At 45.9% G+C, this 26,910-nt stretch overlaps 1 protein-coding gene across 1 annotated transcript; it reads left to right on the top strand.

Annotated features, from left to right (window-relative positions):
* Nucleotides 1-1,580: 1,580 nt before the first annotated feature.
* LOC8043582 (protein phosphatase 1K, mitochondrial) lies at nucleotides 1,581-26,910 on the top strand. The gene is made up of 5 exons (XM_002400053.4): nucleotides 1,581-2,343; nucleotides 4,432-4,640; nucleotides 9,390-9,553; nucleotides 14,642-14,791; nucleotides 22,703-26,910. The coding sequence occupies exons 1-5, from the start codon at nucleotides 2,045-2,047 to the stop codon at nucleotides 22,967-22,969; spliced, it is 1,089 nt and encodes a 362-aa protein (XP_002400097.3). The 5' UTR covers nucleotides 1,581-2,044; the 3' UTR covers nucleotides 22,970-26,910.

The raw sequence follows: 26,910 nt of genomic DNA, 5'->3' as shown, positions 1-26,910 counted from the left end.
TGCTCCCGCGAGTGAAGCCACCAAACGGCCATCTTGCTCATAGACGATTTGCGGCTTTGCTAGCGTTACAGAGGCTGGCGGCAGCGTGCTGAAGACACGTTTTTTAATTGTTCGTTGTCACTCGTCGAAGAAGATTTATAAGATTCTCTGTAAGGGTTAAGACTTGCTGTTGAAAACAGGTGAAAATCTTTGCGAAAGCGAAGTGCAGCAGGAAAAAGCCACAACTCGTCGAAAGCAAGTTTCGCCGGTCTCGCGGCATGTTCAAAGCATTCCTTGGCACGCCGAAATGCTGCGTCTCTGTGTCTTTTGTACTACTGATTTGATTGCCATAAGCGTCTAGTAAACAAAAAAAAAAAAACAACAACAACAAAAAAACGCCTCGCTGGTTCCGCTCCCCCCCCCCCCCCCCCCCCCCCCCCTCTTCCGTCGCCACTGGACGCTGGATCAAGCTCGTTTCTGGACCGCAAGTGCCGCAAGTTACATAGGCTGTGTTCCAAATCTCACCCGAATGGATTCGAGTTACTCCTAAGATCGTACGTGTCACGTGACAACTCAGATTGAAAAGCGCTGGACGCAGGTAGGTTTTAGAACGCCAAGGTACAAAACCCTTACCCTGGAGCAGGGCCGTACCCAGAAAAAAATTTCGGGGGGGGGGGGGGGGGGGGGGGTTTGGGGACAACGGTGGCCATTTTGAAAATGTCTATTGTCTTATTTTCGCCTATGAATCATGTGCATCGGTGGCATATAATGGAGAGTTATAGCAAACCGGAGAACCGGTCCCGGTTTGGTACCCGGTAGCGGACCGGCGCCACTGCGCGTGCGCAGAGGTGGAGATTAAAATGGCTGGCTGCAAGTGCACCGACCAGGGCCATACCCAGAAAAAAATTTCGAGGGGGGGGGGGGGGGGGTCAGAATCCCCAACCCCCCCCCCCCCCCCCCCCCCTGGTTATGGCCCTGCCCTGGAGTAAGAGCGAGTAAATCTTGGAACACGGCCAAATACCAAATGCCAAATCCAAGTAAAAGTAAAATGCTGACCAGAGGTACATACGGTTTCACGCACATTGCACTCGCAAAACACATCCACACGGCGCCGAAACGAATCTTGATCGGCATCCAAGCGTGCGAAGGCACAGAGACGCAGCACTTCGGCGTGCCAAGGAAGGTTTGAACCCACCGCAAGGCCGGCGAAACTTGCCTTGGGCAAGTTGTGCCTTTTTACTGTGGCGCTGCGCTTTCGTAAAAATTTCCACGTATTCACAACGGCAAGTCTCAATGGTTACACAGAGTCTTAAAAACCTTCCTCGGCGAATGACATCAAACAAGCAGAACACGTGTTTACAACTCGCTACCGCCAGCCTCTGCAACGCTAGCAGAACCGCACAACGTCTACGAGAGCCTCCCTGGCCTCCCTAAACTAGAGTAACTGTATCTGCTTGATCTGCTTGCAAGCGGAGCATATACAGTTACTCAGACATTTATGGCTCTGCAGTTACTCTAACCTAAACTAGAGTGCCTCAATGTTGTTGGCTCAAAGCAACATTGAGGCACTCTAACCTAAACACGCCAGCAGCGCCAGAGGCAGACAGCGCCAAAATGCTCCCCTCGCGAGCAATTCATAGATGTCTACAGGAGCGAGTTCACGCCTCCACCGCAATGCACTGAAAGGCTGCGTTGGGCTGCATATGGCGCTGTAGTTGCAGCTGCGGCTGCGGCCACGCAAAGAACTCTGGGACGCCGTTGATGCCGCCGTCTTGCTTGACGTCTTGTTGTCCAACGTAGGAGTCGTCCGGTGCAGTCCGGTGGTTTGACCGCGGTTTGACCCAGGGCCGTGTATGTTTGACCGTACGGTGGTACGGTGCTGTCTGATGCTTGACTTGCCCGACGTCACTACATCACCTTGAGTCCTTGACTTGACTTTGTTTACATCGATTTCCGTGCTTCGGGGCTGCGGGGCTTACTACGAGTTGTCGATAGTCATCCCAACAAAGAGTGCGGGTGGCAAGTCGTCCAGCAAGCGGCGGGTTCAACCAACGGATCCTTTTGCATGTCACTGTTCCTGTTGAGGCTCAGCCCGGCCCGGGTCTGGCGTTGCCGAGATGTCCTGAGCGGACCACTTCGGCTGTCAGTGCGCGAGAAGCAGGTGCTATCCGACCCCGAGAACCTTGGCGAACGTCAGCAGCACATCAACTTCGATACGCTCGGAACGTGGGACAACCGGATCGACCTGCCGCTGCTCTTGCAACAGAGCATCAAAGTCGGCAAGCCTGTGCCGAGGATATCGGGAGAGCATGCCGGCAGCGCGACGCTGCTCGGCAGGCGAACATACAACGAGGACAGATACAGGTAGGGACGCATGACCGCGTCAGTATCGCTCCACGGAAGTGTTTGGTCCGTGGATCGGTGGTGCGTGCACACGAGGAGCATCAATACCGTAAAAATCTTGTGGTGCGGACTTAACATCACGAGCTTACTGCTCGCACTTGACTGGTGGCGTCGTTATAGACGGGCATAGCACATACATGCTCATTTACTACTGCGTGATGGATATTGAAAGGAAGCGAAACACTTCGTTTCTGAAAACTGACTTAGGAACAGGTTTCTGTAACAATTTGTCCCTTGAATTTGTGTACTGTACTGAAATCGAACATGCTTTTACCCTGCTTTCATTTTAAAAAGAAAGCATGGCACATCGGTGGTTTTGTCCCATGTCGCAGTGCTAGAAACTTAGTCAAAATTGCGTGCTGAGAACTTACTTTTTGTGTAAGGCTCGTCAAAATATCAGGCTCTGGAGCAAATCAGCCATCTGCTTTTAGTCCCTATTTCAAACTCGTTTTGTTCATGTTTCACCCATCGAAAAGCACGGAGAAAGAGCTCAAGCACACACCCAATCTCGCCATCCAGAGCCGTTTATACTGAGAGAGTTTGGCCGATGGGCGGAGCTTGTTGGCCGCTAGAACAAGCGGATTTCGCGATAACACAATATGGCGTTACTTCTTTGTCTTGTTCATTCCTGAGAAATCGCGTAGAGTTCCTATGAGTCAGATCCACAATATGGCGGACGGAAGTAGTCATCCCCCGGTTGTCAGACTACGCTGCTGTGGTTGTCAGACTGTCAAAATCTCCTTAAGAAGGCCAAACTCTCTCAGTATAAACGGCTCTGTCGCCATCCTGCTGTCTCCTGCAAAAAAAAAAAAGTTCATCTGCTGAGGTCAGAATCATAATGAAAACGAAACAACTTCTTGATGGAGGAGTGCACGGAATCAGCGACTGAAGCCAGCCACAGCAGACACCATCCTCTGAATGTCTTCTGCTAACGTGAGCACCGCAGCACTAGCCAAAGTCGGACGCACCATTGTGGAGGCCGACACTGAGAGTGGGAAACTGTTGCCACCCTTGGCAGTTCTGACGAGGCTTGGTGCATGCTCTGGCCTGAGATTATATTAAAGTTTCCCTGAGCAGAGTGGAGCGAAGCGAGGGTTGACCGTGCATAACGCGGTTTGTTTGGCAGCCTAGTTTGGAGTCCAAGCATTGCCTCAATGTGGTGGCAGACCACATGCGGTAGCTGGCTTCAGAGGCTGCATTTGTGGATGCATTTGTTGATATTTGGTGACCATAGCAGACGGACTTTATTGTGCGGATGGAGACGGCGATGTAGTGAGATCAGTTGCATACTTGGGCTCTTTCGCCATGCTTTTCAATGGGCCGAACGTGAACAGAAAGGGTTAGAAATAAGGACTTAATGCAGATGGCTGATTTTTTCTAGTGCCTAACATTTTTACGAGTGTTACACGAAAAGCATCTTGTTTTGGCCATCCGATGGCTGGTGTTTATCTGGAATATGGGGCTAAAGTATCAAACTGCCAAAAACATTCAACAATGGCCGACAGCATCCGGCAAATTTCACTGCCACCTGTGATTGATCAAGATGTCATCTCTGGTCTTTCCGAGCCAGCTGTTATGGATGTTCCAGAAAACATACCGTGGTACATAGCGGTGTGCCCAGTATCGCCCTGAGAACTATTAACAGAATGAAATCTGTTATATATTTTTGCACGAATTGCATCAAACACCTGGAAATGATTTGCAAATCCTAGATGTTGGTTCGACATTGAGTTACTCAACATTCCACTGGCAGTGTAGCTGATGCTGTAACTACAAATCTTTTATTGTTAGCAAAAGAAGCACGAAATATTGAAGGATGTAAAAATCTGACCTTCGTGTCGATAGGGAAATGGAGCATCTTGTGTGCTGCCTGACGGCACTCCTCCCAGGCGAGAAAAAACAGTCTGCTTTCTTCCATATTTTGAACCAAACTAATCGTGGCTACTTTTTCTGTACTTTGGTATGTTAACCTGGCTGATTTTGGGCATATTGGCTTCTAAATATTTCTGATATTATTTTCCTAGGTGACATGCATAACTTTAATTGCAGGGTCAAGGAACTTATGCCAAACCTCCTGTACTTTGCGGTCTTCGATGGGCACGGAGGCTCTGCCTGCGCAGATTTCTGCGCGGAACACATGGAGACTCACATCTTGTACTGGCTGCAGAGGGGGCAGTCAGACCTGCAGGCACTGCTCCAGTCGGCATTCATTGACATTAACAATGCCTTCGCCAAATTTGTGGCTTTCAATTGGCCAGGTGAGTTGTTACGCCAGGCCATATTTTCATTTTACCAATCACATGATCTCTTTTCAGTACTGGCTGGATTCATAAGGTACCATTCGGATGTTTAATTTTATTTAATTTCTTTCACCTTTAAAGGAGGGACCCCGAGGAGGGTTTTGAGATAATTTATGATGGCGATAACTCACCTTGTTGGCTCTAAGAATCCTAGAAGTCCTGAAATCACAACGATACGCAACCAATTTTCCTATTAAAAAAGCAATGGAAGATCGCAACACACCGAAGTTATCTCATCATATTTCGGCGATCTCTGAAACCTCCTCGGGCTCCTTTAAAGGGGCATTAAAGTGTTTTCTTAGAGTGTCTATTTATGGTCATTACTTAACCTATGGCCAATAAGCAATCTAAAAAACCCAAGATAAGATTGATACACATCCAGTTTCCTTAGTTAAAAAAGAAATAGAAGATTGCGACACGCTTATTTCTCTGATTTAATGCGGGACCCAGAAAGCACCATCAGATGTGCAACAGCCAATTGTGAGCGATCACTGTGCACGGGAAGGGGGCGACCCATGGCGGACTTATTTTCGAATGTGTGCGATTCGTGAGCAGGAAGTGATTGATGACGATTGGCTGTTGCATGCCCCTCTCTGGTTTCTGTGCCGGATTGCAGAAGAATGGGTGTGTCACAATCTTTGATTCCGATTTAATAAGGAAATCAGGTCCATATCAATCTAATTTTGGGTTTTTAGAAAGCTTAGAGCCCATAGAATGAGTTGTGGCACCATAGACAATCTCAGAAACCACTCTAGTGCCCCTATATAAAAGGGGGCAAAGCTGAAGAATAAAATAAAGCAATATAGAATGAACTTTAGGATATTAAAAAAAAATACAAACATGATGTTCAATGGCATGGAGAGTGGAAATGCCGGATGGAAACTATCATCTTCTGGGATGCAAACAATGAGTTCAGGTAGATTCTTCTAGACATGCATAGCCATTTATAATGTCAAAAAAGCTTGAATTTGTTGGTCTTACGTGTAACCAGGAGTTTTGAATGGGCGATCTGTGTGAGTGGAGATGCAAAACACCGTCAGATAATATGCAATTTGTTTTTTGGAGGGAAACAGTAATAGACTTAATGAATTTGAGACATGATATGTTTCTTTGGCCTCTTAGAAGAGGGACGTTTAATTCAGCTTTAAATGCAATGATACCTGTAGTAGGTAAATAATTATAAAATGATGACTCAATTGGCCTGGTTTTGTGCAACTTCCAACTTTTTTTTCTGCATGTTAGGTTGTTAAAAATTTTTCCAAGGCAACAACAAGTCTGATGGTGCAAAATAAGCACAGTGGAAGCTTGTGGGTGTGTACAGGGCATTTCGTGAAACGTCGGCCAGGTCGTTCGAACAACAGGTATGCATCGCACAGAAAAAAGCTTAGATGTCAGATCGGGTTTCTGCCAAGGGGTGTATTTAGGAAAATGAATAATGTTTGGAATAATTAGGGCTTTAATCACTTTGGAATAATTAACTTCCTGATTATAGTCTGCTGCAATTTAAGAAGGTAGGGCGAGGGAAAGGAAGGCCGGGGACGAGGAAGCAGATGGAATGCGGGAGAGGAGAGGGGGAAGCCTCCTCCTCTCTTTAGCGTTTCTTCTGCTTCCTTCTGCCCTGGCTTCCTTTTCCTCACCCTACCTTCTAGAGTTGCAATGGACTATAGTAAATCTCAAGGTATAATTTCGATTAGAAACTTTCTGAACATCATTGGAAACCACTAAATCAGTGGACTTCACGATAATACAAGGCATGCACGGCATTTTACTGAGTTCCAAGAAAGTACCTACTCGATTTGAATGAGATTTTAAGTGTTGGGTTCATATAGGAACACATCTTGGCGGGTTCAGTCTTGCTCCCCGTGGTCCAGACATGCAAGTACCGCCTTGCATCCCTCATTAGAGAGGGGGAAGTGTTGCTTGCATTATTAGGCAAAATAAAACGCTGTACTGTTGAAATGACATTGCAAAATTGAGCTTTGATTCTTGGGTTCACCTCCGTCATTTGAGGAATGAGTGGTGAGGCACGTCAGGTGCGCAATTTGACCATGAGGAATAGGACCGCTGGTGCAAAGATGCACTCCGATAAAAAATTGAAACTTGGAAACCTGTTTAGAATTACTAGTGTTGTGTGTGGAATACCGTAAAATTCTGCACATGCCATATATTTTTCTAAAGTGGGTCGATGTAGTAATTATCGACAATGCGCAGCAATTTTCGGACTGACACTTCAAATATTTTGACTCAAAAGTTAATTGCTCAAAAATAATTCACAACCTAATTATCCTGACCATTATTATTGTATTTTTTTAATAAGCCCTTTGGCAGAGACAAGTACGACATTAACTTTCTTTCTGTGTGATGCATACTTTCTGGAGGAACGATTTGGCTGGTATTTCAAGAAACACCCCGTATGAAACAAGTGCACATATGCATTTTTAGCTCTGAAGGTGACTGCTGTTAGCTTGTACCCACAATTTCAGACGAAACTGAATGCTTGTTTTCTCTTCCACTTGTATCAAACTGTTTTGTTAAGATGACTTGTTTTTTGGTTTCCTAATGGGCTCAGGGTTGATGCTAGGAGATTTTATTTTCCAAACAAGTGGGCGTATCCCCACATGTGAAAACATGGCTTCTTAACTCACATGCATATGACAGACATGATCCTGAATAAAGGATCTCAAGTTGTATCCTGTGCCATCCATACATTTGGAAGCACACTTTTACATACTAGGCAAAACATTTTCATGCAAAATTAAAAGTAAAGGGAAAACCATGAATGCCAATATTTTGTCTTACTCTACAGCTGTGGTTTTCAACCAGTGTTGCTTCTGGACCCCTTGTGGATCGGCAGAGGTGATGGGGGACCCTGTTTGGGGTGAGGTTAAGGGAAATGTACAGGTTAACTATGATAATGATTTTTAATAAGTGGAAATAATTAAGGACTAGTGTGAAGTACACTTCTCTGATTGACATGTGCACCAGAAAACTCACCTGGAAATTGAAATGTTTCTGCTCAATCTGAAAAAATACTACTTTTATTGCCAGGCTTGACTGATGAGGCAAGGCTTTGCGCACCCTTAGAATGCCTTCGCAGACCCGAAAGGGTGCTCTGACCCCCATTTGAGAACCACTGCTCTATAGCATAGACTCGCATGGAAAAGTAGTGCCAAATGCTCACATTCAGCTTGGACAGCACTTGCTACACGCCTCCCTATTTTTTTTTTAATGCAAGTTTTACAGTGGAAATATTTCCAAAAGAAGTGTGAGTGTGCAGGCGGGCTGGTGAATTGCAACCATAAGTAAAACCCAAGACTATAAAAAGAAGAAGGAAGACGCATAAAATGAAGGACAAACACATGCAGCTAAGATTTTCATTATTACCAATCTTTGCATGAGACCCTTTGCCAACACTTCAAAATCTATCGCGAGGTCAGTCCTTTAGTGTTCTGATGGAAGAGGGCAGAAACACCCTCTTCCAGCAATCTAGAATGCACAGTATCGACATGCATTTGAACTTTGTAGCTTCTAGATTGCATAAGGAAGACACTGCTTTTTTTAGCACCGGGTTTTCCAGCGGTAGCCAAGTGCCTCATACTTATAAAAGGAGACTGGTCATTGTTTGAAATCAGCTTTGTCAGAGAACATTTTCATCCGGCGAAAGGGATGAGAGACTAATGCGACTAATGCATTTTTTGAAAAAGAACAAAAAACATACGGCAACATCATGCTCTGCAATAATGCAAACATTGCCTGGGAGAACAACTAAAATAATTTAAAAACTTTTTTTTCTAAAGAAAATTAATTTTTATTTAGTGATTTTTAAAAGTTAAGGCAGTACCAATGTTAACCGGACATCTTTCTAGCTCCTCGCTATGACAAGAGGTAGAAATACAAACCTCGGTTTCCTGGTTTTGGAACGTTGAGGCAGGCAAGAAGGAAGGAAACATTTGAACCCCGTCGTTACCAAGACCAGCTCTCCCTCATGCTTTCGTTTCTTTTGGCCCGTCTGCTTCGCTGCTTCCACCGAGAGGGGAGGGGGGATCTGTGGCTGAGTGCGTTAACATGCCATAGCTCTGAGCACGTGAAGTGAAAGCCCACACTGCAGAATCCAGAGATCCTGGGCTATGTACCCACCCCAGCCCATCTCGTGCGTGTGGCCGTGTATCGCGAATGCGCGGTGCATATTAAAGACCCCCGGGTTAGCAGTCATACTTTTCATTGGCTAAATTTCTTGTTTGCAGTGGAGACGCCCATTGGGACTGACTATAACTTCCTGCTGTCCAAACATACACATGGCACAATTATTTCCTTTGTTCCGGAGTGTGCACTGAGGGACATATAACCTAAGCATGGAGGTAGGCAGCTTCTGTAGGCGACGCGACGCCACCACAGGTGTAGCCAGAAGTGTGGAGGGACACGCCCCCAACGATGACCGAAACACTGTTTTGGTCATCATTGGGGGCGTGTCCTTCCACACTTCTGGCGGCGTCATGTCATCTCCAGAAGCGTCTTACCTCCATGAACGTAAGGGGTGGGACGATCGTAATGGTGAAACCGACGCCGGCTCTCTGTCGACGGGCAAATCGTGCGTTTCGTGGGACGCACGCACGTGGCGTGGTATTGGTCAAGGTTTGGGTTCCGCAATGCCAGGGCGGCGTCTAGGGAAAAGCTTTCAATTTTGGTGTTTTCTTCTACTGGCCGTAGACGGGGAGGAAGCATCCTCTGGAACGACGGCCACGGTCTGCCTCCTGAGGAGTAGCACGGAGCTGGTGGTGGCCCACGTGGGGGACAGCCGTGCCCTGCTGTGCCGCAGTGGGGAGGTGCGCAGGCTCACCACCGACCACCAGGCCGGCCTCAAGCTCGAGGAGGTAAGCGCTCCCCTTTTGCGCTTGTGGACTCTCGGCTGCTCGGCCTTGGCGGGGCACGGGGGGGGGGGGACTCGTCTCTGACTGAATTGGGTTTCTTGCGTGTCACTCTTTTGGCCCTGGCACTAGGGTCGGTAAATAAGTCATCCCTTAGAGCAGCGGTTCTCAAGCTTCTGCCGTCATGGACCCCACGGACCCCCTGATGCATTCTGCGCCACAAGTCTCGTGTGAAGCAGTAGGAGGACCTTTTTTTTTAAAACGTTTCTTCAATTTGGCGTGGACCCCCATGAATACTCTCAAGGATCCCTGGGAGTCTGCGGACCACAGTTAGAGAGAGAACTGCTGCGTCAAAGTAACGACACTTCGGCTATTGTTGTGCTTAAATTTATTGCTGTCAGTTATCCAAACCTTTATATCTGAAGCCACAGAAAACGTTTTTGAATACTTCAGAAGGGCAGAGAGTCTGCTAAAAAGCAAAACATATTGCCTGAACTTTCTAACAGTGTGTCTAAGGCTCGGGAAGTTGCATTTTCATATTTTAGCGACTGCCAATTGATCCCGTTCTGCACTAAGTGCCAAAATTGGGTTAGGGGGAATATGGTGAATAGAGTGCTGATACTCTGAGCATAGCATAATTAGTGGCTTTACCTGTCTTAATCATTTCAGGGCATCACAAAGTGCTGGTTCTTGAGACTGATTCCCGAACTCTAAATGCATCGTTGCGATGGCTGCAAGGGTTTTCAGGGATGTAACTGCATTTCCAGTGTTGAAAGTAAAGGACCGCCCGAATACGTGTGACGAAGTGGCCATGGTGCACAGTCTTGCAAGTCTTGGTTTGTTTCTAGTATTTTGCGGTAAAACCCCATTGGTAGAATTTTTGGGGGTCTGCAGTCGAGAAACGAACATTCTGAGATTGCTCAACGACCGTTAACACTTTTGGGGTCTATGGAAGAGAGAGAAAGCAACATGTGGACTTTCACGGCCGTGGAGGACTCCCATATTTATTCAAAAATAATGTTTTTTAGAGCGCAGCTTTTAGGCGCCCGTTTCCGGCTTCATCAGCGTTTCCGTCGGCGTAAGCGTGCATTGCATTATGGGACGTTTCCCATAATGACGTCGCAAGTGATGTCACTAGGGACGACGCCACAAAGGTCACGAGTGATGTCACGAAGGTCACGACCTTCACAGTGACCTTCACAAGGCCCCCACGATTGACTTTCACGAGAGAGGGGAAGGAGGGGAGGAGGAGGAAGAGGGGCATACCCTCCTCCTCCTCAAGAGCTGCGCTCTAATTTGGCATTACAAAAAATTGTAAACTTTTTCTTTTTGCCTTTTTTTTTAGAACTGTTTTTTAACGTTAGGGGTCATATTCCATCGTCATAACCAAAAAATGTCAGTCTGTAGTAGTGAGCGAAATTTCCGACCCCTAGGGACTAATCCAGCCGCTTCCCTTGCATAAACGCTGCTTCTAGCACGCCGGTGCGAAGCAGTGTAGCTCAACGCACATGCCGGTGGAAATTGGTGAAGTTTGCACCGACGTGCGGTGTAACACTCCCAGTGCTACCTAGAAGACAGGGCTTTTGCTCCTATAACATTACCATTAGGGCTTCATTTTTTTGGTGTTTATATTTCTTTCAATTCGAAGGTGTTTTTTGGGGGTTTACTTTTTCCCACAGATTCAGTGTTTTTGCAGTTAATTTTTTCTGTTCGACAAAAATTCGGGGTTTGTCGGGGATAAAGTTAAAGGAAATAAGACACGTGCATGGAATTTTTCGACCTCTGGTGAATGTACGCCCGACCCAAATACTTGTAAAACACCTTTGTACCGATGAGTGAAGGGAACGAGACAGCTGGCATGGTTCCAAATAAAGAAGCAGTTTCGTAGAGAGATCAGTGGTAGCAGTATTACGGGTCAACACAAAACAAAGCACCTTCTCTTGAAGCTTACATTCTTCTTGTTGAAGGACAGCTCCAATTCGAGGTTTTTTCTGTTTTCTCCGATTTTGATAAAACGGGCACGGGGGCTAGTTATCAGGGTTTATCAGTATATTAACTGAAAACATGGAACCCTAATCATCGCTGGATCCACCCAGCGCTGTCCATCTCGCATCTGTTTCGTCGTGAGCACACCTTGTCGCATCTTGCGACAGGTGCGTCGCTAGCGTGCGACAATGTTAAAAGTCACACGTCTGCCACTTCGCCGCACGCGCTCGTGGGGCTTCAGCACGTTTGCTGCGAGTCGGGGATCGAATAACATTGGGGTAATGAGCAGGCCTCATCTTACAATGGTTATTGGGTCACCGCAGTCATGCTGCGCGGTGCAAGATTACAAACTCTGAACTTCATGCAAAGCAGTGGTGTCAGAACGGGGGTGAATTCGCCGTCGGTCTCCCGTCACCTGAATAGTTCCGATGCCTCCGATGCAAAGTGAAACTGGAAGAAAATCAAGTGCAACAGAATTGTGAGCTTGCACCAGAGAAAGATGAACAGGATCAAAAAGAAGGGGAGCGTGATGAAGAGATTGGCTGTGATGCGGGTTGAGCAATAATGTGTGTATATATAGGGGACGGTGCTGCTATTAAAACCCAGTTGAGACTAAGTGCCTGTCCTGTCGTGTGCGTATCTTCCTTGTACCCGTTTTGTTCACGCTTTTAACCTTTTATTCTGACTTGTGGAGACTCATGTTTCACTGTTGAGGCACACAGTTCCTTGGCAGTCTCAGTTCCTTTTTTCTTCTTTATGTGTTCATGTTTTTTTGACAATACACTATCAGTGTTTTTATTAACTATGCAAAAAAGAGAAAAAGGAAAGCAAGCTCGAGACTGTAATGAGTTGCTACTCTGAAGTACTGAGAAATGATCAGTGACAGAATACTGAGTCCACTTGGGCATAAGGTGCTCCTCATTTAAAGGGGCACTAAAGTGGTCTCTGAGATCATCTATGGTCATAAGTCAATCTATGAGCCCTAAGCACCCTAAAAAAACACCAAGATTCAATTGATATGTTATCATTTTCTTCATTAGAAACAACATTAAAAGGTCGTGACACGGCACTTTCTTTTTGGCGATTTGGCACAAACTACAGGGCGCCGTCATTTGTGTGACAGCCAATTGCGAGCATTCCCTTTTCATGTGCAATCCGCACACATTCAAAAACTAGCCTGCCGTTGGTCGGCTCCGTTACCACGCAGGAAGCCATCGCTTGCGATTGGCTGTATCATGTCTGATGGCACCCTCTGGATTCTGCACCGAATAGCAGAAGAAGGGGCGTGTCTCGATGCTTGATCACGTTTCCACACAATCTGTTACATGTATAGGGCCCGTGTTTTAGGTATTTATTTTTTTTTAAGCTTGGGGGTTATTTATCGGTGTTTATTTCTTTCCCTTAGAATCAGTGTTTTTCGGTGTATTTTCAATGCTGGAGAAGAATCATTGTTTATTTGGCTTGTGTTGTAAAGTGATTGTATGATTACTGGAGAAAAGATTATAACTTATAACGCACCTGACATTACACAATTATTCGGCTTGTGTTGTAAAGTGATTGTTTAATTACTGGAGAAAAAATTATAACTTATAATGCACCTGACATTACACAACTTTATTGAACACATACCAAACACTTTACATTATTAATGAGTGCACAGTTACACAATTAATGTAATTACACCATTGCTCAACTTCGAAATCCTCAAAATTATGGACATAGTCCTCCATGGTTTTTGCCTTCTGCCCATGTGAATGGGCGCCCGAATCTCATCTTACCTGGAGCGGTTGCCACATGGACTGGGGCCGGCCTTGGGATGCCGAAGAAAACAGGGCATGATCGGTGGCCTTTAAAGGCTGTCCAAACTTGCCCGCAAAACGTCTCCCGGAGAAATCCGGGAGAGAGGAATGGACGTCGCCTGTGATGTCTACGGTGACGTTTTCCGGGCCCGGAAATTCCGGCTGAAAGTTGAATATATTGATCTTGATGGGTACACGGATGGGGCCTGAGAGCCTCGGATTTTCGCAGTAGCCAATCAGGGGAAGGCAGTCCATCCTCTTCGCTCTCTTCGCAAACCTTGTCGGGAGAGGGAGGGGAGGGGGGGGGGGGTTTGCTCATCGCTTCTTGGCAACCATACAAAAGTACAGATGGAGACTTAAGAAGCAGTTGCTTTTGCTGTATTTTCCCCCTCGAAGCCACTCGGGTCCCTTTTCCCCCTTTCCCGCCCATGGAGACTAATGTGCATTTCCCCTTTCCCACTCAATTCACTGGTGCGCTGACTGTCTCTGTAGCTGGTCCAGACGGTTCCGCACACATGCACTCTTCCCAACCTCCAAGGGGGGATTAGTGGCCTAGTGGGCCAGCGCACACCAGCTCAAAGCACGTGGAGCGAAAGCTCGCGCTGCAGAACCGAGGGATCCTGGGTTCAATCCCACCCCTGCCTGTTTTGATCTGGATGAGCATCGTACCGGCGTGCAGTCGTGTTTCACTACTGCGTGGTGTGTGTTAAAGATCCCAGGGTAGCGATTGTACTACACTGGCTAAATTTCTCATCTACAGCTGAGAGACAAGTAGCCCATTGAGGCAGACAAAGTTCAGGCTGTATAAACATACCCACAACCCAATTTTGTTTTCCAAACCTGCAAAAAAAAAAAAAAGAGAGAAAAAAAAAACTGGTTTTGAATGTGGTTTTGATTGGAAGGAACAATCCCAAAGACAGTTCAGTGCTATTGTGTTCTGGGTCAACGAGAAAAATAAAAATAAAAGTCTGGTAGAAAATTCCATCCCGTGAAGCTGCCATTTTTTTTTTTCTTTAAGAACAGTTTAAATTTGGTGTTTTCCGATTCAGGGAAAACCGCCTCGGGGATCATTTTCTGTGTTTATCGGTATATTCTGAAAACACAGAACCCTAGCTATGTGGCTGGCACGCAACCATTTTTGGTAACAAGCCAGGGACACAAGTCGATAAGCGGAATGCCAGCCGATTGATGACACTGCTCTCATCTCCTCACTGATTACACACAAGTGCCAGCTTGAAGTTTGTCATGCCGAGCGTCCCGCTCTCCCATCGCTCGCCAACTCACCGCCTTTGCCGTCGTTGTCCCCCAGGAGAGGATCAAGATGTCCGGTGGGAGGCTCATCTCGGACAGCCACGGCCGGTCTCTGGTGAACGGGCGCCTGGCCATGACCAGGAGCCTGGGCGACCTCGACCTCAAGCCTTACGGGGTGATAGCCCTGCCAGACACGAGGTCCATCGAGGTGGGCCCTCTTTTGTCGGGGGTAGTCAAACGATCACAGGGCCTGCGGGAAGTGCTACAGTAGATCCTCTCTGTGATAAGGACTGTTTTTTTTTTGTTCAGGAAAACTCTTCCATGTATTTTTATTTTGAAAACATGTATGGTACCGACATTATTACGAGCATACTGCAGCTTTGCTTTGCTATATCCATAGCTTTGCTCTATCGAGGTTAGCTCTGAATGGGCTCTAGTCTAGTAACCGAGAAGGCATCTGCTGGGAAGACATCCAAAGGGCAGCTTACATTTTGCTGAGCGTTATAATTTATTTATTTATACTCTGAGGGCCCAAAGGCTTTACAAAAAGTAGTAAAAGTAAAAGAAAACAAAAACAAACAAACATATTACAATACAATGTTTAGGTCTCTAGTTGCAGCATTATTAAAATGGATAACATTAGTAATTGTGGGAATGTATGTAGTAATGTGACTGCAGTCAAGAGACATTAAATTTCTGAATGGTCCTCTAAATATATACATAGTTTTATGACATCGCAGAATTATAGCTTTATGAATGTCATTCTGCCATGTCAAAGTGGGCTGCAAAAAATATATTTTGAAATGTCAAAAGATCACTTTCATAAATGCTATGCCTGAGCTAAGATGTGAATTGCAGGGAATAAGATGCATCAATAAATTTAAGTTTTCAAAGCATTAACCAGAGCATTAATGTCCCATATGGCAGACATATTTTACCATAAAATGCCAATAGGCACCTAGTAATCTCTCATTATAACAAAGTCGATGGGATGGCAAAAAAATTTGATATAAGAGGTAATTCGATAAAAGCAAGGGAGCCACAAATAACTGACAGCCTTTAAAGGTCCGTTCACACTCTTGCGACCTCTTAAAACTGGGTGCCTTGAAACCTGTTACAACGGGAGCAGGGGCTCTGAACGAGAGGACACACTGGTGCCACCTATTGGGTAGCAGTGTAAACTTAGCAGTCCGGCATATTTTCTATTTCTCTTGTGCATTATCCTTTCTTTCTTGGCTCGAGAAACTTCTGTCAATGTTATAAACGAGCCTTTCTTATAGATATTACGCACATTTGACCTAAAAATTTCCGCAAAACCTTCGCTGTTGTGAAATGCAGTTCCAGGGTCACCGCATAGATGGGGCCAGAGTGCCAGCATGTTCTCTTGTCCTAAGACATTTTAAGAGGTTTCAACAAGTCTCGTTTCTCTCGGTCGTACTCGGTTGCAAAAGTGTGAACGGGCCTTTAGGTGTACAGGAACATTGCAAAACGCTCTGACTGTATATCTAGTCAAACGAACCTTGGTTATGAATAGGGTTCCGTATTTTCGGAGTTTATTTTTCATCAAATTTGGAGGATCTTTTTTGGAATTAATTTTTTGCCATTTATCGGAGTTTATTTGTGTTTGATTCTCAATTCTCCGAAATCCGGAGTTAAATTTCGCAGTGTTTCCCATTAAAAATAAATAAATAATAACTAGATGTAGACGTATGCCAGATAAGAAGTAAAACACGCTTGTATAAATTAAAACTTCTTCAGCTGAATTTGGCGTTGGTGCCATTGCCATTGGCAATACTAATTTGTCCCACGACAAAAGTTACATATAATTGTTGCTTGGATAAACGTTGATACCTTAAAATCAATAAGCTCCCGGAGGTAGCCGCTAGGAAGCTCATAGTCATTCCATCCTGTTCCGTCAACGACCCCGCAGCCGTACGAGGTGGAGTGGAGAGAAGTTTCAACTGCCCCTCTTCCCTATTTTATACAATCTGTATGGTCCATATTTCACTGTTACTCCCAGAAACATACCCTCTCCTTTCTCTAAATCACAAATTGCATGGCCCAAACTGGAAACCAAAAGAGTGGCTTTTGTTGTGACCTGAATGTACAACGACCTGTTTCCCTGAGTTAACCTTGATGAGACAAGCGGCAAGACTTCTTTTGACAAGGGTTTGAGATTTGGAAGATAATTATGATGGCATTTTCCCAGGACCATTGACCCTGAGCATATCAAAATGTAAAAAAAAAAAAAAAATCTTTTCTTTATTTGTTTTTTGTGCTAATTGGCATTGGCACATGAAAATTTTGAGTTTGTCGGATAAATCTGAATTGACCAAAATTTTACCGGCGAGTGTTTCTCTGAGTTTTTCAGATTTATCCGAAGGCACAGAGCCCTAGTTATGAAGAACTTGCGGCAGCTTTACCGAGTAAAAAAAAAAAAAAACAATTAACTGAAATTTGCCGATAATTTCATATAGGCCTCAGTTCTCCTCGAACTGCTCCAGGGATCACAAGAATGCTGTCACCGCTCTTGTTTCGAAGCGGCCGTAGGATATTTCGCGACTCCACAGTTGTTGCGTTTCCGGAGGTGTTTCTCCGACGTGGCTTCGTGTTTACCCTGGTTGCATGCACGCTCTACGATTGCAGCATTCGTGGCAGGAGCAACGACGGGAACGTTTGCAGTCACAAACGTGAACAAATCAAAATTATCCTCGGTGACTTTGCCAACATGTTTTTACGCACTCCTTTAGAGATGGCTGTAGCTCTGGGAATCGTGCACTGGCTCGGCAAGCATGCTTGCAAGAGAAAATCTGACGTGCGCAGAGCAGTTGACGCTTTTTCATCTTTAAGTCGCGGGCGCGCTTTCTCTTGCGTGAGAAACTTCTCGAATTCGTCCAGTATGCCTTGCTTGTTCTGCAAAAGGGTGCACAGTGTCGAACAGCCAATGTCTCAATGTCGAATTCTTTGGCGATTCTGGACTTGGGCCGGCCACTTTTCTGAACCTTGCAGATCTAAGCGACTTTCAATAACGCCACAAGCTTGTCTGCGCAAATGCGCCCGCACAGGCGCGCACCTCGGGTGCTTTCGAAGGGGTGGGCTCCTCCGGGCTCCATCGGCTCCATTACCTCCTTGACCCGATTCGTACAGAAGTCTGGCAGCGTCGGCCGTGGGTGCCTTGAGTAACGGCGGAACGTGGACACTGCTCTCACTTCTCCCCGGCCACATCGGCACATCGGCATCAAAAGCGGCGCTCTGCCCTCCGTCACCCATTTGCTCCGTTTTCTTGTTCGCCGTTTTCCCAGTGTGCCGTTCGCCTCTGTGGAGAAGGGGGAGGGAACATAAGGGTCTCCGCAAACTTCTATGTAGGCTCGAGTGCTTTTTGCACCTCGGCCCTTGTAATAAGCGCGATCAGCCGTCGATGCACTTCTATGAATCCGGTTCAAGATGCATGCATTTCGGTCGGGACCACGTTGAACTTCGATAAAAGCGATAATTCTAAAAAAACAATTTCTTTCTAATGAGGGATTATGACTTTTGACATGTTTGAAAGCTAAGCAAAGGACATATCAAGTGTCCCCCTCAGGTTTCTGAATCCACCTAGTTAACCATGGAGTCCTTTCTCGTCAGCCTTTGACCCGGTCAGTTTTTCTAGATTATCTCCAAAATTTGAATGGACGCTTACTTGATATTTTACGGTAGAGCTAAGCCTTACCTTTAAGGGGGGACGCGGGCAACTCCAGCCAAAACTCAAAACGAAATAAATTACTGGTATCGCTGTAGTGACAAAAAGTACGACCCCAGCCAAAATATTACGTCCATGGGACGCCGCATTCTCAGCTAATGCCGATAATAAAAATGCGACTCGCCGCGAGCCGCTGCTCCTTAGCGGGCGGCCAGCCGGTTGCCGATCGCTAAAGCAACATTGGGCCGTGACGTCAGTATCGTTCTCTTTTTTTCCTCCGGTCTAGGCGTTGCGCGGAGTGCGCTTCTTTGAGCTGCTAGCACCGCTACTTTGACTTGTGATTGGCGTGTAACTTCAAGCCGTTGGAGCACCGCAACGGCTCAACCGATCGGAGCCATCTTGGTCTTGTTCGAAAGCTGCTTTCCCGCGCTCAATTGTCCCGCGCTCCATAGCGGTGTACCCCTCAAGGCCTCGACGTCATCGATGCTGTACAAAAGGCCGTCACCAGCTCTAGGAAAGACGCTGATTGGGCAAAGCGCGCGCTTCTCCGAGGTGCAGCTCTCTCATCGGGCGAAACGCACGCCTCCTCTCCTGGCTTCCCCGGCGCGTCGTCCCGGTCGCTCCGCGTGCCCCCGCGTCGTCTGCTTTCGCTCGCTTCCCTGTTGGAGACGCAGGCTGCATTCATATTTCTCCACTTTCTACATCAATATTTTCAGTGTTTTTCTTGTGCTTCCTAGTGTTTTTGTATGTTTCCTGTCTTCGCATCGTTCATGTAAATATTTTGATACTTCCACTTAGTTTAGCTTTCCCTTTTCGTATATATTTGCCCTCCTGCGTCGTCATTCTTTGTTTCGTTCTGCGCGCTTTGAGTTCGCTTCGAGGACGGCTGGGGATGCCCATTTGAAGGCCAACACGCAGAGACTAAACACAAAGAGGAGACGTGCCTGGAACAAGAAGACCTCCGCATCGAGGAAAACGACACCGTCAACTTCGCCGATGCCGCAAGTCGCTCTACCGCTGGTGGACGTGACTGGATCAAGTTTGTGTTCAACAACTTCGCCAATGCCTCAAGCTGCTTTTCCATTTGTGGTTGTGGCTGGACCAAGTTCGTCTAGAGATTGAATCGACACTGTGTTTTACACGGAGGAAAAGTGCGTGGAGCGCGAACAACGTGCGGACGACAGAAAGGCTTCGTTGGCAGATCAGTCGGCGACTTCACGGAAGTTTGAGCTCTGCGACGTCTGCATGGAGAGCAACGACACCGACCGGGGCACGGAGTACGTCATCGTGGACATGAAAGTGCTACAAGAACTCTTTGCGTCCACGGCATGCGGCAAGTGCAAAATGGCTACCGTAGGACTGTCGAAGTGCGAAGAGAGGCAGTGCGGCCTGGCAGTGAAGTTGGTCCTCACGTGTTCGAGCTGCGATTTCGCCGAGAGTCGATTTTCTTCTACACGAGTCGCCGGGGAAGCCAAGATTACGCCCTTAGAGATCAACTTGAGGGCGATGAAGGGAATACAGAGCATAGGAAAGGGGGCGACTGCGCTTGCAGACTTCTCAGGGGCGGATGCAGGAATTTCCTGAGGGGGGGTCAGATGTTGGTCAGCGTACCATATGTCTAGGAACCCCCTCCCCCTCTCCCTCGTTTCACGCCCTAAATTTTACACGTGCAGAAATCAAGAGGGGGGTCAGGACATCCGGACCCCCCCCTCTATATCCGCCCCTGCTTCTGTGCAACCTTGAACCTCTCCCACCGAGGGCTTCATCATAAGACGTTCAGGGGACACATGGACACCATGATGCAGGCTTGCCAGGCAGCAGCAACAGCCACAGAGGCGGCGAGTGTTGAGGTGGTGAAGGACGTCTACGAGAGCTTCCTCAATCCTCCCGAAAACGTGGATATAATTTTTGACGGCACATGGAAGACACGCGGACACAACTCCAACATCGCAGTGGGGTGCATCCTCGAGCTTTACACTAGCCTGGTGCTGGACCACGTTGTCCTCTCAAGGTACTGCCGATGCTGCCAGGGTGCACCTGACCCACACGACGACTGCTGTGGGGACTGGGTGATCAACCACAAGTGTATGGAGAACATTGACTACAACGCAGGACGAATGGAAGCCTAGGCAGCCCTCATTCTGTTCAGGTGGTCCCTGGCGAAGAATGGACTGTGCTACACCACCATTTTTTCCGATGGTGACAGTTGCACCTTCCATGCCCTGACACAAGACAGCGTCTATGGATACCTCGACATTGAGAAAAAAGACTGCCTGAACCATGTACACAAGCGGATGGGAGCAGCTCTTCCTACCCTGGTGGAGAAGAAGAAGGCGCAGGGAGAGTTGCTCGGAGGAAAGGGAAAGCTGACCCAGGACAAGATAAAAAAAATAAACTACTATGGGTACGCTTTGAGAAGCTACAAGCATGATGTGCCAGGGATGGAAAAGGCAGTGCAAGCAACTTTGTCGCTCATGACCTCGACAGATGAAGCCCCGGACCACAGCCACTGTCCCGAGGGGACAGTTCCTGGTGCTCCTACAACCGGACACCAGCCAACCACGAGGAGCCACCACCACTCAAGAACCCACTGCCAGGCTTCATTCGCACTGCGCTGGAGCCAGTCTTTGAGAGGCTGGGCGACCGGGCATTCCTGAAGCGCTGCAGTGATGGTATGACGCAGAACGCCATAGAGTGCCTACACTCTGTGATCTGGGGCCAGAACTCTAAGAACACACGACTCTCTGCTGTCAGTGGAGAGCGCTGTCACTGAAGCCGTGTCACGCTTGAACCAAGGAATGTCGAAGACGAGCAAGGCTGTAGGAGCACAGCTTGGCTACAGCACAGGTAGCTGCCTGATTTGCAGGAGTCTTGAGAAGGACAGGCGGAGGCTTCGCAAGGCGAACAAGGCTCACTCTGAGAGTGAAAAGGTCAAGAAGAGGATGGCCAAGAGACACAAGCCTGCCAGGACCCAGGACTACAGCCCAGGACTGCTATGACCGTGTGCGCACATCGGAGACTACTGAGCTGATTTCGTGGTTTCATGTTTTTTTGTCTTTTTTTTTTTTTTTTTTTGTCAGGTGCTATTTTTCTACGGAGGTTTTGATTACGTTTCCTTAAGCCCATTTGCTTATGGTGTTGTTGTTTTCAGCAACAACTGAACTGCACCCTAAAGCTTTTCTTTTTTCTCGAGACTTGATATATAAAAGTGCCAACATCGGAGAAACTTCAAGTGCGATTTTCTCAGCTTTGTCTTTTTTGTCCAGGGCCATTGCCTTACGGAAGTTTTCACAATGTTTGCATGGGCAGATTTCAGTAAGCTTGGTATCATTGTTTTCAGTAACAACTGAGGTGTATCCTAAAGCTTTTTTTTGCGTCTAGAATCAATAGATAAAAAGTAATTAGCTGAAATGTGGATTATTTAGTGACAAGTTTTTGCTTTGAATTTCTATGATTTATTTCTGGTAGACAAAATGGCGTTGTAAACATTCACTTAGCTTTAGAATATATGGTGAACCCTTGGAAATCACTGCATATATGTTAAAATATAAATTTTTTTATGTGAAATTACCATAACGACCCGTAAGAAATTACCTTATTGTAGTTTTATATTTTGCCACATCTTTTGTTCTAAAAGAGATATATGAAATTCAACTGCAGATTTGGAATCATCATCCAATGATATATATGCATGCCAACTTTCAGCAAGGTATCTCAATAAATAATAAAAAAACATATTTAAGTACCCTAGTTCCACCTTAAAAAAGTCTCCTAGCAGAAATAGCTGCAACTTCATAAGGTCTTCCAAGGTAATGGCCTGAGCTACCCAGTTCGGGCCAATGTCGCCCACCCTGCTATGTTTACAAAATGAAATTTTATGCAGAAAGAGTAGAGGAAGAAAAAAAAAAAAAAAAACTCGGGTCCCTTTGTGCAATTGCCATGGTCACATAATGAGGAGGTGTCCATATTATTAATCGGCTCTTTTTCACCAAGCACATAGTGATAATGTAGAGGTATAATACAGCACCATTGAGAACGATCATCGCATTAAAAGTGGTGATCAACACACAGCTTCCTCATTTCTGTTTCACCTCATCTTGCTAGCAGCAAACTGCACTCAGATATACTCTGTTCTACCTCACATTGGAACGCGGCGGATGCTACGAACCCTCCCAACCAATCTAAAGCTGCGAATGTATCGGGCGACTCCGTACCTTGGACGTCACTGTGCCTCTCTTGAAGGCCACATGATGCTCACGTGGCATAGGATTGGCGCCGTTGGCTCGCAGCTTCCGCCGTGACCCATAGTAATTTAAAACGGACTGTAGTTATGAGGAACGTGCTAGAGTCTGAGAGCCTGGTGGCGGTGTCAGTTGTCCATCTCTCACCTTTCCACCTGCAACAGCTTTCTCAACACTCATTCCCATCTGTGGCCAGGTGAAACACGGCAAGGACGCCTTCGTGATCCTGACGACGGATGGCGTCAACTGCGCTATGTCTGACCAGGAGATAATCGACGCCATCAACAGCTGCAACTCTCCAGTGGAAGCGGCTGGCTTTGTGACGGACCAGGCGATGCACTTCGGCTCCCAGGACAACGCCACCGCGGTCGTGATGCCCTTCGGTGCCTGGGGAAAGTACAGGAACAGCGGCGGGGTAGCCTATAGCTTCGGCAGGCAGCTGCAGTTCAGCCGCAGGTTCTAGCGCGGCCCGACTCCCGGGCACTAGATCCGAGACAATGGATAGAGAGTTAACTCCCCGAATCATTTGCGGCAGACTTGTTTTAGACTTTGTGATGTGGTGCCCTTAGTGTCCAACCTTGAAATTTTTTTGGGTGAGGTCAAAAGACCTTCTCCTTATTCTCTTTGCATTGGTTAAGTGGAGAGGGAAGATCTCTTCTTAGGATTCTGATAAAAAAAATCCAAACAAGGTTTGGTGGTGTTCAGTTTGGTGTTTGTGGGTTTGAGGCACCATATGCAAGGAGTATGGGCAAAGGTACAATGGAAGGACTCTGTGTCAAAAATGCAAGTTTGTGCTTGGGTTGGCCTCTGTGTTGGCCATTGAGGGTGAACTTTGTTTTAGACATTGAACTTAAAATTGGGTTTGTGCAGATAAAATATGGTTTCTGGATTATTGAGTGCCACATCTCATGGGATGTGCAAAGGGGGTATTCCTATTGCTATACTCCATCTTGCAAGTTATGAACAGTGTAAGCAAAGTTAGGATGTAAGGGCGCAGCTCTACGGAATGCTTTGTTTGTGCGAGCGCCCATGCGTAGAGGATGCTTTTGAAAGACACGTATCACGCTCGCGCTTTTGCCACCGCTGTACAGACTTGCAAGAAAGGGTATAGAAGGCGAGCAAAGTGCGACTGGATCGACGTTGCTGAATTTTAAAGGGGCAAGAACTAGGATATGACAATCAAAAGCAAAATCAAGTGTGGTCCTCTGCTGTTTTGTCTGTTTGTGTTTGTACCTTTTCTCCTTTTATGATTAGAAAATGTACATTGGTTTCTAATATGCCATGTGTTTCCTATTATAAATTTCCATATTTTAGAACTATAAGCATATGAACTGATTGCTTTCATCTCTTGTTTACAGGAAAGAGGCACTGTAATGCAGATGGTATTTGTGAAAAAAAAAAAAAAAAAAAATGCAACAAGAAAAACACAGGGTTTGAAGTTTTTTACATAATGTTTGGCTTGTTAGCAAAGAGTGAATGTACATGCTTTCCCTCAAACAGTTACATAGTAATTGGACTTTCATCTAAAAATAAGCAAACAAGTAAAGCAAGATTGTTGGTTTAAAAAGCCCCTCCAAAACAGATGGCATCAAACATCTAAAATTAATTTGCGTTTTGAATGACTGATGCCATATGTTTTGTCAAAGGTGCTCATGGATTGTTTAGAGTCTCCATATTTGTTAAAAATTTGTTGGGAGGCATGGCAGATATTGTAGTATAGCTCAGTGATCTCAAACTACTAATGTGGGTCAGGGGGACAGATGTGGGGTCCAGAAAGGCTGGGGGCCAAGGTAAGCCCAGGAAAAGGTGGGGGGGTCAATATTTTATAGAGAAGGAACCTCTTGCTCTCAGATTTTCGCAAACACATTTTTTGTTTTCATCTTTAGCTCCGATTTGCTTTAGGACTACTTTAGGCCCTCGCCTGATGTAAACTGGCACCGCTCCGTGAGCCTGCTGACATTTTTTTTAGTAAAACAAGAGCAAGCACAACATTGATTAATTCACACTGGAAGTCATCGAGCTCAGTATATCTTAAAAAAAATTCCTTGCTTTCCTGTTTACCGTAGCTGTCTCAGAATTTTAATAGTGATATTTTCTGAAAGTGAGAGCCCTGAGCTCATAGCTTGCTTTATCTTTGGCAGTTGCTCAGCAGTAGCAACTGCCAAAGATAAAGTGAGGTGCGTCCTCGAGCAAACAGCTCGCACTTGCAACCCAGTAGTGGAATAGACCTCTCCGAAAATACATGGCGCCCTCACGCTTCAAGAATTGTGACGTTCCGATATATGGCATGTGGGATTATCCAGGAATCGAAGACAAAATTGACGTTAGTTAAACATGTTGTGACTTCAGGATGCAGAGATGTCAGAAGGAAATCGAAACAGGGTATTTGAATACCTCTTTTCGTGCTCGTTTTATTCTTTGTTCAAGCTTCAAGGATTTACGAAGCACTGGAATTTGCGTCAGCATATGTCGGAACAGCCCCAAAAATTCCACTTGCTGCGAGGTCTGGAATTTTCCGGAAAGGTCTATTGTAATACAAATGGTTAACATAACAGCTGGGAAGCAAAAATTACAATGAAACACAAGTCAAATAAAAACGGAATACCGTAATATCCCAAGAGATAGTGCACCTAAAACTGAAAGCGAATCATATGAAAATAAGGAGTGGGCTAACTTTCTGTGTGCAATCAAGAAAACATTGAAAAAAATGCTAGCTTTAGATTTTGTCACCCGTAAAACTTGTAATTGCAAGGGGGTGGGCGATGAACTAAAGACGACTGTCCTTTCCAGTCAGCAATGTTTGCTTATCTCCTGCTGTGGCTAAGTAACACCATTTCTGCTGAGGTCACCATTGGCCAGGGCCCTGCAATTACTAGAAGTGGGCTATCTTTCGGTGTTTTTAAAGAAATAGCAAATCGTGGTCAAAAATATGGGTAAGTTACCTTTCGTGGTTGGGGCATCGCTTGAGGATTTCACGGTAGTATAATCTTTCTGAATACGTTACAAGAGCAGAGCTACGTTTTGAGGGGAAATGAGTCGGCGACTTCAAATCATTATGGCACATGTCATTTCTAGCGCTCGTGACACGGGAATTCGGGGCTCGCAGTCAATTACCTGCGAACCAAATCCCAGCGAGTCGCGGGCTGCATTCGTCGCATGTTTGAGATCCCTGGTATAGCTCATCATGATTTACTCATTATCTTGAAGACGGACATGCAAATTTTTTTTTTGAGCAATGCTAAGGCTATTTTTGTTTCTCCTTCTGTTTGTCAATGGGAAAGGGAAAGAACCCTTTGTACAAACGTTGGGCTGACAGGATAATTTGTTAATTATCCTATCAGCCCAAAGTTTCTACAAAAGGCACGAAAGAAAAATTTTGGAGGGCTCACTGAAAAGCTTTTGGGTATTTTTTCGGTGGCTAACCAGTCACCTATAGCTGAGTCTGGAGATTTGTGTTTGTCCTTTGTCCCCTTTGTTACTCTTCTCCAGGGATTATTATTACCATTCAGTTACTTGCTTGTAGCAATAGGATGAGGGAGCATTCACTCATTTTTTATACTATAGGGTGACTTTCAAAAGAACAGTAATAAAAGTGGGTACAGTCATTAACAGAAATTGTTTTAGTAATGTCTGTTGCATTTTTGCTGACTTTTCTTTATATATTTCTCAAAATACTGTTTTTGAAGAACAATGCCTGCATGGTAGTATTAGTTTTAGGGAAAATTATGCTGCTGCCTTCCTAAGAAGACTGGTTCATTCAGGTTATATCTTACGTCCTCTGCACTTTTTTTCAGTGTTTGCAATGTGTAGGTATCCATAAATCTAGTTAATGAACAAGTACCTGTAAAATGTGACTAGGTATTTATTTGGTATACATGAATTGTAACTATACTCCGAGTCCGTGTCACTAGTTGCGTGCAGTACAGGCGAAGGCAACGCCAGGTGAGGCGAGAAGGGGCAAGCACTCAAAAGGCAAAAGAGGAGAGAAACCTCTCCTCTCTAACGTTCCTAGTGTTTTCCCCATCTCCCCTCGCCCTCCATTGCCCTCCTCTCCCGTCCCGCCTTTCTAGAGCTCGCCCTTCCTCTCTTCGCCGGGCGTTGCCTTTGCCTGCGTAGCACGCAACTAGTGACACGGAGTATAGGTATTTATTTAGTATACATGGAACTGTACTTTTGTTTGAGCTGTTATCGTATGAGCCTTGTGCGTTTTTATCAACTGTTTGCAAAAGAGTTTAGCAGGATACGAAATAAATTTATTTATCCTTAGCGTTAGTGTTTGTCAGGTTATTTTTGTTATACCAGATTTGTTGGCCGCCCACACACACCGCATATGTTTTTCGTTCCGTCATGTGTTTTGGGGCGCTGTTGGCTGCTTTGTAATAAAAGAACAACTTCATTGCTCTA

This window comes from Ixodes scapularis, unplaced genomic scaffold, assembly GCF_016920785.2.
Source record: "Ixodes scapularis isolate PalLabHiFi unplaced genomic scaffold, ASM1692078v2 PGA_scaffold3__209_contigs__length_174095766, whole genome shotgun sequence".
Lineage (NCBI taxonomy): Eukaryota > Metazoa > Arthropoda > Arachnida > Ixodida > Ixodidae > Ixodes > Ixodes scapularis.
Note: the sequence above shows the minus strand (reverse complement) of the source record. Positions and strands in the feature narration are given on the sequence as shown.

Bases quoted from the DNA above. Each gene is read 5' to 3' on its own strand.
- LOC8043582 (XM_002400053.4), top strand. From the start codon at position 2,045: ATGTCACTGTTCCTGTTGAGGCTCAGCCCGGCCCGGGTCTGGCGTTGC. The intron at 2,344-4,431 runs GTAGGGACGCAT...CTTTAATTGCAG, and splicing joins TACAACGAGGACAGATACAG to GGTCAAGGAACTTATGCCAA. The intron at 4,641-9,389 runs GTGAGTTGTTAC...TACTGGCCGTAG, and splicing joins TGTGGCTTTCAATTGGCCAG to ACGGGGAGGAAGCATCCTCT.